We start from the raw sequence: 13257 nt of genomic DNA on the forward strand, positions 1-13257 counted from the left end.
TTCTGTAATCTCCACGACCTCAAGTCCCCCTGCACTCCTTCCAGCAGTACTGATACATGCACACACTACTACACACCCTTCTTTACACTACTACACTCCCTTCTTTACACTACTACACACCCTTCTTCACACTACTACACACCCTTCTTCACACTACTACACACCCTTCTTCACACTACTACACACCCTTCTTTACACTACTACACACCCTTCTTTACACTACTACACACCCTTCTTCACACTTCTACACACCCTTCTTCACACTACTACACACCCTCCTTTACACTACTACACACCCTTCTTTACACTACTACACACCCTTCTTTACACTACTACACACCCTTCTTCACACTACTACACACCCTCCTTTACACTACTACACACCCTTCTTTACACTACTACACACCCTTCTTCACACTACTACACACCCTCCTTTACACTACTACACACCCTTCTTTACACTACTACACACCCTTCTTTACACTACTACATGCCCTTCTTCACACTACTGCACACCCTTCTTCACACTACTACACACCCTTCTTCACACTACTACACACCCTTCTTTACACTACTACACACCCTTCTTCACACTACTACACACCTTTCTTCACACTACTACACACCCTCCTTTACACTACTACACACCCTTCTTTACACTACTACATGCCCTTCTTCACACTACTACACACCCTTCTTCACACTACTACACACCCTTCTTTACACTACTACACACCCTTCTTCACACTACTACACACCCTTCTTCACACTACTACACACCCTCCTTTACACTACTACACACCCTTCTTTACACTACTACACACCCTTCTTTACACTACTACATGCCCTCCTTCACACTACTACACACCCTTCTTTACACTACTACACACCCTTCTTTACACTACTACACACCCTTCTTTACCCCAGTCTGTCTTTTATTATCTTCCTCTCCATATGTTTCTCTGTGCACCTCCCTTCCTGACTGTGCCCCAGTACTGCTCCCAAAACACTGCCACAACTGGAACTAGGACAGGTAGAGCTAAGGATCAAGGAAACTGAGGCGAGTCACACACAAACACACACACTCTTCCAACAGTAGGGTTTAGATTTACCACAGTGTTGACTATATTGAAACTCACGATTCATCAAATGAATTATGCCCAATACAAGAGTTACTAGGCAATAACTTTGATATCCCATTACATCTTATTATCTCTTTATAACAACGACACTATAATTTGGGAGATAAAGTGTTTACAATAGCAGGGTAATGAAAGGGGTTAGTCTTGATGTACTGAAACACATAAATCCCTATTATTACATATCAAATGTTAGCTATATAAACTATAAAAAGAGATCAAAAGCCAATAAACTGAATTGTAATAAACAAGTAATAGCTTGAAAGACTGTATAGTATGACTAACTGGCAACGGGATGGGCCACCATGTTGAAATTGTTGCTTTTGCAAGAGACAAACCGTTGTTCCGTTACTTAGTGACCTGGGTCAACTCTTAGAAACGTCTTACAGCACAACTCTTAAAAAGAAGATTCAGAGAGGAGGAAGAAATAGGACGTGACACCATTTCAGTACAATTACTTCCTAAATGGGAACACATCCAATATTAATGCTTTTATTCCATGTCTCTGCTCGGAACAAAACACACACACACACACACACACACACACACACACACCACACACAACACACACACACACACACACACACACACACACACACACACACACACACACACACACACACACACACACAAGAGTAGTCAACTCCACAACAGTCTGGGTATAGATAGAGCCGTTTCAGAGTCTCACCCTAAACACAAAACATCTCCGACAGTCTACTCTTCTCTAACCCCCCTGCCGGCTGGCCCCATGGGACAGTCCATTATTGTTTGCGGATGGGACCAGGGTCGATTAATTTCTCCCCTTGTGGGGGTGGTTTTTACAAATCTCTACAGCATCCCCTGGGAACACAGAACAGAACACAGACCCAGTAGAACTCTAGGGGTTCTGAGGGGTTCTGAGTCGGGGCCAAACATTCCGCTATCGCTCGGGCCCTGTTGCCATAGTGACAGTTTTGGCTAGGTCTGGTAGCTGCACTGCAGTGGTGCGGATGTGGATAGGGTGTCTGCTGGGCTTGGGGTTTGTTCTGGACTTTTCTATTATACTGTCGACTGTGCTGTTACACAGGCGGGAGTGAAAAGACTTGTCATAAACTCCATACTGCTCCCATGGTTCTATTTATCAGGCCTGGGGGGGATCCTGTGTGCGGAACTTGATTACAACTGCCTTTATTACTTCTGAATCTGCATCAATCTTAATAGTCTTTTACTGGAAAAGGCCTGCACTTTCGTATGACACACACACACACACACACACACACACACACACACACACACACACACACACACACACACACACACACACACACACACACACACACACACACACACACACACACACACACACACACACACAGTGGCAGGCATTTGCAGTGTGTGAGCTTGTGATGTGTTCAAAGCCAGATTATAACGCTGAGCGGCAGGGATTTCCTCCCCATCATCTTCATCTAACAGATTAAAGAGGATGTGATCATACATTTTCCAACCCTTTAATCCTCTGCAGAGAGACTAAAATAAAACACAGCTACAGCTCACGGAAGAGCATGTCAGCTAGCTGCTGTGGTGTGTGTGTGTGTGTTTCAACTCGCGAGGCAACCCTGTGCCACAATACTTTCCTAACATTGAGTTGAAACAAACAGCCAGAGCCCAAATCTAATCAGGCTGGCCTGGTGTCCTTCTCTTGACATGAATATCCGTCCACCATCCTGCCACTAAACTGAAAAGCCAAGCCACGTCTCTCCAGTTATTGTCTCTCCAGTTATTGGTTGGAGCGTATGGAAGGACGTGTATGATTGGTTGGAGGGTCAGGCTGTTATCCTCTATCAGGAAGAGAGGATTCTGTGAGCATTCACAACGAATAGAGATATTAATCTTTCAAAATGGTGTCTTTAATATAGAGTTTCTCTCTCATTATGAAGACATGCAGATTGGAGCTGGTCCAATATCAGTCATTGTGAGAAGGAAGCTCTTTGAGGATACACACTGACCAGAGAGTCTGTCAGTCTGACACGGCTTTGACATACGGGCTTCGGCGAGGAGCAGAACTCCTAAGACTTCCTCTTTTAATCATATCAGAATAAAGGCTTATATTTGGTGTGAGAAAGCCATAAACCGCACTATATTAAAGCCTTTAGTATATAAATGTTACACAGTGCACAAGTGTATGTTATATTTATGTATTACCTAAAGTGTTGTTAAAAGAAATCAGCCTAGCATTCAACTATCAATTTGTTGGGATGTTCCTCTTCCTGCTGACTCTATGGTTGGTGACAGACAGGTAAGACTGTTGGGATGTTCCTCTTCCTGCTGACTCTATGGTTGGTGACAGACAGGTAAGACTGTTGGGATGTTCCTCTTCCTGCTGACTCTATGGTTGGTGACAGACAGGTAAGACTGTTGGGATGTTCCTCTTCCTGCTGACTCTATGGTTGGTGACAGACAGGTAAGACTGTTGGGATGTTCTTCTTCCTGCTGACTCTATGGTTGGTGACAGACAGGTAAGACTGTTGGGATGTTCCTCTTCCTGCTGACTCTATGGTTGGTGACAGACAGGTAAGACTGTTGGGATGTTCCTCTTCCTGCTGACTCTATGGTTGGTGACAGACAGGTAAGACTGTTGGGATGTTCCTCTTCCTGCTGACTCTATGGTTGGTGACAGACAGGTAAGACTGTTGGGATGTTCCTCTTCCTGCTGACTCTATGGTTGGTGACAGACAGGTAAGACTGTTGGGATGTTCCTCTTCCTGCTGACTCTATGGTTGGTGACAGACAGGTAAGACTGTTGGGATGTTCTTCTTCCTGCTGACTCTATGGTTGGTGACAGACAGGTAAGACTGTTGGGATGTTCCTCTTCCTGCTGACTCTATGGTTGGTGACAGACAGGTAAAACTGTTGGGATGTTCCTCTTCCTGCTGACTCTATGGTTGGTGACAGACAGGTAAGACTGTTGGGATGTTCCTCTTCCTGCTGACTCTATGGTTGGTGACAGACAGGTAAGACTGTTGGGATGTTCCTCTTTCTGCTGACTCTATGGTTGGTGACAGACAGGTAAGACTGTTGGGATGTTCCTCTTCCTGCTGACTCTATGGTTGGTGACAGACAGGTAAGACTGTTGGGATGTTCCTCTTCCTGCTGACTCTATGGTTGGTGACAGACAGGTAAGACTGTTGGGATGTTCCTCTTCCTGCTGACTCTATGGTTGGTGACAGACAGGTAAGACTGTTGGGATGTTCCTCTTCCTGCTGACTCTATGGTTGGTGACAGACAGGTAAGACTGTTGGGATGTTCCTCTTCCTGCTGACTCTATGGTTGGTGACAGACAGGTAAGACTGTTGGGATGTTCCTCTTCCTGCTGACTCTATGGTTGGTGACAGACAGGTAAGACTGTTGGGATGTTCCTCTTCCTGCTGACTCTATGGTTGGTGACAGACAGGTAAGACTGTTGGGATGTTCCTCTTCCTGCTGACTATATGGTTGGTGACAGACAGGTAAGACTGTTGGGATGTTCCTCTTCCTGCTGACTCTATGGTTGGTGACAGACAGGTAAGACTGTTGGGATGTTCCTCTTCCTGCTGACTCTATGGTTGGTGACAGACAGGTAAGACTGTTGGGATGTTCCTCTTCCTGCTGACTATATGGTTGGTGACAGACAGGTAGACTGTTGGGATGCAGCTGTTCCCTGTAGCGTGGGAAAGCCGGACTGTTCACACTTGTAGTCTGTGTGTGTGTGTGTGTGTGTGGACACTTGTATTGTGTGTGAGGTGATTAAAGGGTTTTACGTCACCGCTGACAATCTGTAAAATAAATACTCACAGTTAAAGAGAGACACACACACACCATGGTCCAAGTGAATCATAGCCTTGATAGCCTTGATAGTTAAGTCAGCACAATTATACTCTCATGTGGACTGTGTTGCAAGGTGGGAGAGAGAGAGAGAGAGAGAGAGAGAGAGAGAGAGAGAGAGAGAGACCAAGAGACAGACCGAGAGAGTGGGAGCAAGTGCCAACCAATCAATGATATTGATGTGTGCGTCAGTAAAAATCGGTCCCCCATTTCAGCTGCAACACTGCCTGCAGCTTTTGACCAGCGCTTTCCTCCCTGGGGTTGAGTCTGTACTGCCTACCCTAACATCTCAATACTCTCTCTCTCTCTCCGTATCTCTCCCTCTCTTCCTCTACTTCTCTCTGTCTCGCTCTCTCCGTATCTCTCTCTCTCTCTCTCTTCCTCTACTTCTCTCTGTCTCTCTCTCTCTCCGTATCTCTCTCTCTCTTTCTCTACTTCTCTCTGTCTCTCTCTCTCTCTCTCTCTCTCCGTATCTCTCTCTTTCTCTACTTCTCTCTGTCTCGTTCTCTCTCCGTATCTCTCTCTCTCTTCCTCTACTTCTCTGTCTCTCTCTCTGATTGTTATTTCTGTCTCTCGCTCTCTCCGTATCTCTCTCTCTCTCTACTTCTCTCTGTCTCTCGCTCTCTCCATCTTTCTCTACTTCTCTGTCTCTCACTCTCTCCGTATCTCTCTCTCTCTTTCTCTACTTCTCTCTGTCTCTGTCTCTCTCCATCTTTCTCTCTGTTTCTCTACTTCTCTCTGTCTCTCGCTCTCTCCATCTTTCTCTACTTCTCGGTCTCTCATTGAAAGATAATGTAAATGTCAGCACAAAAGCTATCTAAGCCATATTGCTCTATAACCTAAATGCTCAAGCAAAAGCTAGCTAGGCAACGTTGAGATAACGTAAATGCCAAACCAAAAGATAGCTCAAATACTTTGCTTTATAACCTAAATGCCAAACTAAATGGGATAGTCTCTCAGAAAAGCTTCCAGAAAAGCTTCCAGTTTGAAGTTTCAAAAGTTCCTCAGAGAATACGCATGCTAATGTTCTTTAGAATGAGATGTTAAAAGTTATAAAGAGAACAACAAAATAAAGAAACCATGGACGAAACACTTCCTCTCACAGGGGGTTAGAGTCAGGGAGGCTCCATAAATTATCCAGTCATTGTAAGCCTGAGGAGAAGAAATTCAAGTCTGCTTCCTTCTCCCAAACCGCAGTAGCAGTGAATATACACAACCCCAACTGCACACACACACACAAACACGCACACACACATTGCTTCCCTATTTGCCGCATCGCATCACTAAATCACTCAGACTAAGTGAGCCTTGCTGTGCTCCACCGACCCGAGATGTGCGTGTGTCCATGGCTAGAAATAGCAGCAGCATGTGTAAGTGGATGGCAAATTCAATTCTATCTAACGACTCAACCTTATATATCAGATGGTTTTACTAATATCTGATTGGTTGATGATGGGTCACGTATATCGACCTATAGTCTAGTTCCCATGCAGCCATGTGACTGGGTGGGAATGGGTCTGAAATGGCACCCTATTCCCTATATAGTGCCCTATGGGATCCCTATGGGCTCTGGTCAAAAGTAGTGCACTACACAGTGACATTTCAGACACAGCCCATGACTCCATAGGAACTAGTGTGACTGGGAGGGAATGAGACCACGTAGGACACAAGTGCACAGTTATTCTCTCTATGCCATGTCTATTGGTCCATTGTTATAGGACCAGGAGGTTTTCCTGACTACGTGATCTATCCAGGAGAGAAAAAATTGGACATGGTCAGGGAGAACTCTGGGTCCTATAGACCAGTTTACCTGGTGATGTGACATGGTTAGGGAGAACTCTGGACCCTGGACCAGTTTACCTGGTGATGTGACATGGTCAGGGAGAACTCTGGACCCTGGACCAGTTTACCTGGTGATGTGACATGGTCAGGGAGAACTCCATGGTCCTACTTATTGAAGCAGATTACAACAACACCCACACAGTTACATGCACACGCACGCACATACTGAAGTAGGCAAACACACGCATTTACAACCCTTCAACATAGACATTTTCAGACAAAAGCACACACACACACACACACATACAGAAAAGCAGCGAGACACTCTGCGATCGTCTCCTGATCTCCTGACAGCTGGTATAAAAGCGCGCCAAAGAACACGCGGGAGCATGTGTAGTAATGTGGATCCCATTTAACGCTTTAAATAGAACATGACTACACCAGCAAACGCACACACACTCGGACACGCACGCACACACACACTCTGACACACACACACACTCGGACATACACACATTCGGACACACACACACACACACACACACACACACACACACACACACACACACACTCGGACACACACACAGCCGAAAGCTATGAACCTGAGCTACAGACATGCCCACTTCCTTGAGTCAATACCTGCAGGTTAACAAACAGGTGTGTCTGAGTGAGTTAGGGGCTGGGGGCTTGGAGAACAGACTACAGAGTTTACAGACATGCTTTATGTTGCAGGGCTAGTAAGCTATCCTGTTTATGAGAAAGGGTGTGGTAGGTAGACTCTGTGGCAGTAATGTTGGGTCTGCCGTGCTGACACAGTCTGCCATGCTGACTGCTGGAGTGTTTCTGTGGTCTCTGTCATAACGTCAGTGTGTTAACCCCTAAGGGGTTTGAAATGGCGACCGCCAGCACAAAAAGCAGGGAACTCTCATTCACAAACAGAATATTTCCGATATGTTAAATTCCCAACAACTGGTGAACAATATAAATTGTCCTCTTGATGTCAAAATGAGCATCAGGCCAGATGCACCTCTCTGTTTCTTTCTCTCTCTCTCACACTCACATTGTCCCACCCCTACTTACAGGACTCTGTAGTATCTGTCTGACTCCCTCCCTCTCTCTATTCAATTCAATTCAATTCAAGGGCTTTATTGGCATGGGAAACGTATGTTAACATTGCCAAAGCAAGTGAAGTCTGTCTGACTCCCTCTCTCTATCTCTATCTCTCCTACTTACAGGACTCTGTAGTATCTGTCTGACTCCCTACATCCCTCTATCTCTCTATCTCTCCTACTTACAGGACTCTGTAGTATCTGTCTGACTCCCTCCCTCCCTCCCTCTCTCTATCTCTCCTACTTACAGGACTCTGTAGTATCTGTCTGACTCCCTCCCTCCCTCTCTCTATCTCTCTACCTCTCCTACTTACAGGACTCTGTAGTATCTGTCTGACTCCCTCCCTCTCTCTATCTCTCTATCTCTCCTACTTACAGGACTCTGTAGTATCTGTCTGACTCCCTCCCTCCCTCTATCTCTCCTACTTACAGGACTCTGTAGTATCTGTCTGACTCCCCCCTCCCTCTATCTCTCTATCTCTCCTACTTACAGGACTCTGTAGTATCTGTCTGACTCCCTCCCTCCCTCTCTCTATCTCTCCTACTTACAGGACTCTGTAGTATCTGTCTGACTCCCTCCCTCCCTCTCTCTATCTCTCCTAAATACAGGACTTTGTAGTATCCCTCCCTCCCTCCCTCCTACTAACAGGACTCCATATTATCTGTGTGACTCCCTCCCTCCCCCTCTCTCTCCCTCCCTCCCTCCTACTAACAGGACTCCGTAGTATCTGTGTGATTCCCTCCCTCCCTCCCTCCTACTTACAGGACTCTGTAGTATCTGTGCGACTCCCTCCCTCTCTCTATCTCTCCTACTTACAGGACTCTGTAGTATCTGTCTGACTCCCTACCTCCCTCTATCTCTCTATCTCTCCTACTTACAGGACTCTGTAGTATCTGTCTGACTCCCCCCTCCCTCTATCTCTCTATCTCTCCTACTTACAGGACTCTGTAGTATCTGTCTGACTCCCTCCCTCTCTCTATCTCTCCTACTTACAGGACTCTGTAGTATCTGTCTGACTCCCTCCCTCCCTCTCTCTATCTCTCCTAAATACAGGACTCTGTAGTATCCCTCCCTCCCTCCCTCCTACTAACAGGACTCCATATTATCTGTGTGACTCCCTCCCTCCTTCTCTCTCTCCCTCCCTCCCTCCTACTAACAGGACTCCGTAGTATCTGTGTGACTCCCTCCCTCTCTCCCTCCCTCCTACTAACAGGACTCCGTAGTATCTGTGTGACTCCCTCCCTCTCTCCCTCCCTCCTACTAACAGGACTCCGTAGTATCTGTGTGACTCCCTCCCTCCCTCTCTCCCTCCCTCCCTCCTACTAACAGGACTCCGTAGTATCTGTGTGACTCCCTCCCTCTCTCCCTCCCTCCCTCCTACTAACAGGACTCCGTAGTATCTGTGTGACTCCCTCCCTCCCTCCTACTAACAGGACTCCGTAGTATCTGTGTGACTCCCTCCCTCCCCCCCTCTCTCCCTCCCGCCCTCCTACTTACAGGACTCTGTAGTATCTGTCTGACTCCCCCCTCTCTCTATCGCTCTATCTCTCCTACTTACAGGACTCTGTAGTATCTGTCTGACTCCCCCCTCCCTCTATCTCTCTATCTCTCCTACTTACAGGACTCTGTAGTATCTGTCTGACTCCCTCCCTCTCTCTATCTATCCTACTTACAGGACTCTGTAGTATCTGTCTGACTCCCTCCCTCCCTCTCTCTATCTCTCCTACTTACAGGACTCTGTAGTATCTGTCTGACTCCCTCCCTCCCTCTCTCTATCTCTCTATCTCTCCTACTTACAGGACTCTGTAGTATCTGTCTGACTCCCCCCTCCCTCTATCTCTCTATCTCTCCTACTTACAGGACTCTGTAGTATCTGTCTGACTCTCTCCCTCTCTCTATCTCTCTATCTCTCCTACTTACAGGACTCTGTAGTATCTGTCTGACTCCCTCCCTCTCTCTATCTCTCTATCTCTCTATCTCTCCTACTTACAGGACTCTGTAGTATCTGTCTGACTCCCTCCCTCCCTCTATCTCTCTATCTCTCCTACTTACAGGACTCTGTAGTATCTGTCTGACTCCCTCCCTCCCTCTCTCTATCTCTCCTACTTACAGGACTCTGTAGTATCTGTCTGACTCCCTCCCTCCCTCTCTCTATCTCTCCTAAATACAGGACTCGGTAGTATCTCTCCCTCCCTCCCTCCTACTTACAGGACTCCGTAGTATCTGTGTGACTCCCTCCCTCCCCCTCTCTCTCCCTCCCTCCCTCCTACTAACCGGACTCCGTAGTATCTGTGTGACTCCCTCCCTCCCCCTCTCTCTCTCCCTCCTACTAACAGGACTCCGTAGTATCTGTGTGACTCCCTCCCTCTCTCCCTCCCTCCCTCCTACTAACAGGACTCTGTAGTATCTGTGTGACTCCCTCCCTCCCTCCTACTTACAGGACTCTGTAGTATCTGTGTGACTCCCTCCCTCCCTCCTACTAACAGGACTCCGTAGTATCTGTGTGACTCCCTCCCTCCTACTTACAGGACTCTGTAGTATCTGTGTGACTCTCTTCTTCTGTTCCATCATATTGAAGTCCTGTCTGAGGTCAGGTGACATGTTCCTCTCTCTCAGGTACTCGGGGTCGTTGGGGTCGATGCGGTCGAAGTATCGTTCCTTAGGACCACCGGGTCCTCCGCCGCCGCTGGGCGGGGGAGGGGTGGTCACCACGGCGTGACGGCCTCCTGCGCTCATGCCTGCTTCCTACGCTGCTCTGATCGAGCTCTGCTTCTCACCTGGAACGAGGGAGAGAGAGAGAGAGAGAGAGAGAGAGAGAGAGAGAGAGAGAGAGAGAGAGAGAGAGAGAGAGAGAGAGAGAAGAAGAAGAGAGAGAAGAAGAGAGAGAGAGAGAGAGAGAGAGAGAGAGAGAGAGAGAGAGAGAGAGAGAGAGAGAGAGAGAGAGAGAGAGAGAGAGAGAGAGAGAGAGAGAGAGAGAGAGAGAGAGAGATGTTTAGAATAGAGATCTGACAGTTTGAGTTGCATCATGTATCAGCAAAGTTGCTTGAGATAATGTCACTTGCAACCTACAACTGCAACAGTAATTGTGTCCAAAATGCTTTGTGTGACAGCGGTTTTACACTCAACTAAACTACAAGACGCAATGGAAATAGGATAGATATGTTCAAAAAACCAAGTCCAGAACATGTAGTTCCCAACTTTTATTTATTATTCCAAAGGGAACATTTATTTTTGCAGAAGTCTCATTTGCCAGACTGTGGGGAAAACAATCGTTTTGCAAACTACTATTGAGCACAGATGCAGAGCCCCAAGTTATGAATATACACAAACTAAGTCTATTCCTGTGAACAACAACTGTTCCAACAAAAAATAATCCAAACTAGTGACAAACAGAAAAGTCAGAGGACTATCACTGCAAAATAAGTTAATTCCTCTGAACAGTAACCATTCATTTTCACCAAACTGCATGATAAACACAGTGAGACATGAGTATTCAGAGCCCCAGGACATGTGTAAATACAAAGTCATTTCATATGACCATTAAGCTTTCTAAAGAAGCCATTCCTATGGCATTACTATTCACTTTAAGCCAAACAGAAAGAACTACAGGATAACAGGTGACAGTGACATGTCCCACAAGGGACTGAGAGGAAACCACTCCAAGCAGGAAGAGGATGCCCATCCTATCAGGTCGTCTGCTGTGGGAAACGCTGCTCTCGGATTGGTTAACGCTCCGACGCCAACAACAGTATTCAGGACCCGCTCTGACTCTGGCCAGATTTTTGTTTCCATCATAAACACACACACACACACACACACACACACACACACACCCCGGCTGTTATCTATATGGAACGTGCTCCAGAGGGGGGAAAGAAAGACAAACAAAGCGAACGAGAGAGAGACTCGTATTTTGTTAGACCATCAGGGTCATGACTGGGTTAGTGAATACGTTTCCCCTGACTGCTGTCTCACCCTGTTACCCTGTTCCAGTTGGCATGACAACACACAACAGTTGGAAACAGCTATAGTACGTCATGTGTTATTGACTATCCTGAACCACTTGTTGCCATGCCAAGAGAGCACAACAATGTCGGCAAAAGTGCCATGGATTGAATGACTGCATGAATGGAAAAGATCAACTAATTAGACAGAAAGTGTAAGAAACCATCTCCCAGGTAGCTTTGCGGTGTGGCTGTGGAGGTTAAAGACTTCTGCATACTTCTGTTCGGCTGGCGCCTAGCTGAGTGTGCTCACATACTCCCTTAAAAAACTAAAAAAAGAAATGGCAATAGCCAGTATACACTTCCTCAAAATAGTCAGATAACTCAAGAAATCTGTCATTCATTTTGACGTTTTTGCCGAGGAGATCTTAGTCGAGCAACTTTACATCTGACTAAGAGGTTTGGTGCAGTATTTATATTTGGCTTGCCTCCAAAAAAAATAGTTGGGCCGAATAAACTCTTGCCGAAGACCAAAACCAACATAAAAGTCACAAAATGTTGTCATAATATATGCACAAACTGTTCCGGATGGGAAGCATGCGGACACCTTTAGGTTAAACCTTGGCATATTAGAGATGGGAGGGGCAGAGAGCAGGCTGGGCTCAACCAGATGGCTTGTGGTTTCCACCCAACAGAGAGACACAGACACAGAGAGAGAGAGAGAGAGAGAGAGAGAGAGAGAGAGAGAGAGAGAGAGAGAGAGAGAGAGAGAGAGAGAGAGAGAGAGAGAGAGAGAGAGACTTCTACAGCTGGGATTGTTTTCAAATCACTCCAGTCACATGACTGCAGTCCACTTAAGAGGGTTACTCTAGCAGCGGAGAAAGAGAGAGATCTACAGTACCTGTCATCTCTCTCTCTCTCACTCTCTCTTTCCCTTTCTTTATTTTCTCCCTCTCTCTTTCCCTCTCTTTTTGCCCAAGTCCTCTATCCTTTCCCCTGCTGTGGATTTGATATGGGGAACGAGGGAGTGAGGGAGTTAGGGAGGGAGGGAGGGAGGGAGGAATAGAGGGAAGGTAGATTCTTTTCTTTGCTGCTCTGCGTTGCTAAGCTGCTCCTTCAGGTCTAATGGAACTTAACAAGATGTTTCAGATTAAGAGCCACAACGCACAGCTCTGGGCTAGCCTGTAGTCTGGACCCGACCCAGTGTGTGTGTGTGTTTCAATGGGACGCTACATAGACTCAGAGACGGCTATGAGCTGGCGTGCATGGTGGTTACCCCCTGCAAATTCCTCTCTGCCTTGTAAGGGACACAGCTATAATAGTTTTAACTTACAGGATTTTGTATGGACACAAAGCAAGATTAATGGTATCTTTATAACTTTATTTCTCTCAAAGCGCTATTGTACAAAGTACCAGTATTTCTGTTTGTACATTACATGTTT

At 46.4% G+C, this 13257-nt stretch overlaps 1 protein-coding gene across 3 annotated transcripts in view; it reads right to left on the bottom strand.

Moving 5' to 3' along the window:
* add3a (adducin 3 (gamma) a) overlaps positions 1-10648 on the bottom strand; it is a gene marked incomplete at its 5' end in the record, with an annotated part of 38123 nt that extends 27475 nt beyond the window's left edge. For all 3 annotated transcript variants that reach the window (XM_045211738.1, XM_045211739.1, XM_045211737.1), the window contains 1 exon segment: positions 10398-10648. In XM_045211738.1, coding sequence (XP_045067673.1) covers positions 10398-10607 — 210 coding nt within the window.
* Between the last annotated feature and the right edge of the window lie 2609 nt (positions 10649-13257).

The sequence above is a fragment of the Coregonus clupeaformis genome, chromosome 38 (assembly GCF_020615455.1).
Source record: "Coregonus clupeaformis isolate EN_2021a chromosome 38, ASM2061545v1, whole genome shotgun sequence".
Lineage (NCBI taxonomy): Eukaryota > Metazoa > Chordata > Actinopteri > Salmoniformes > Salmonidae > Coregonus > Coregonus clupeaformis.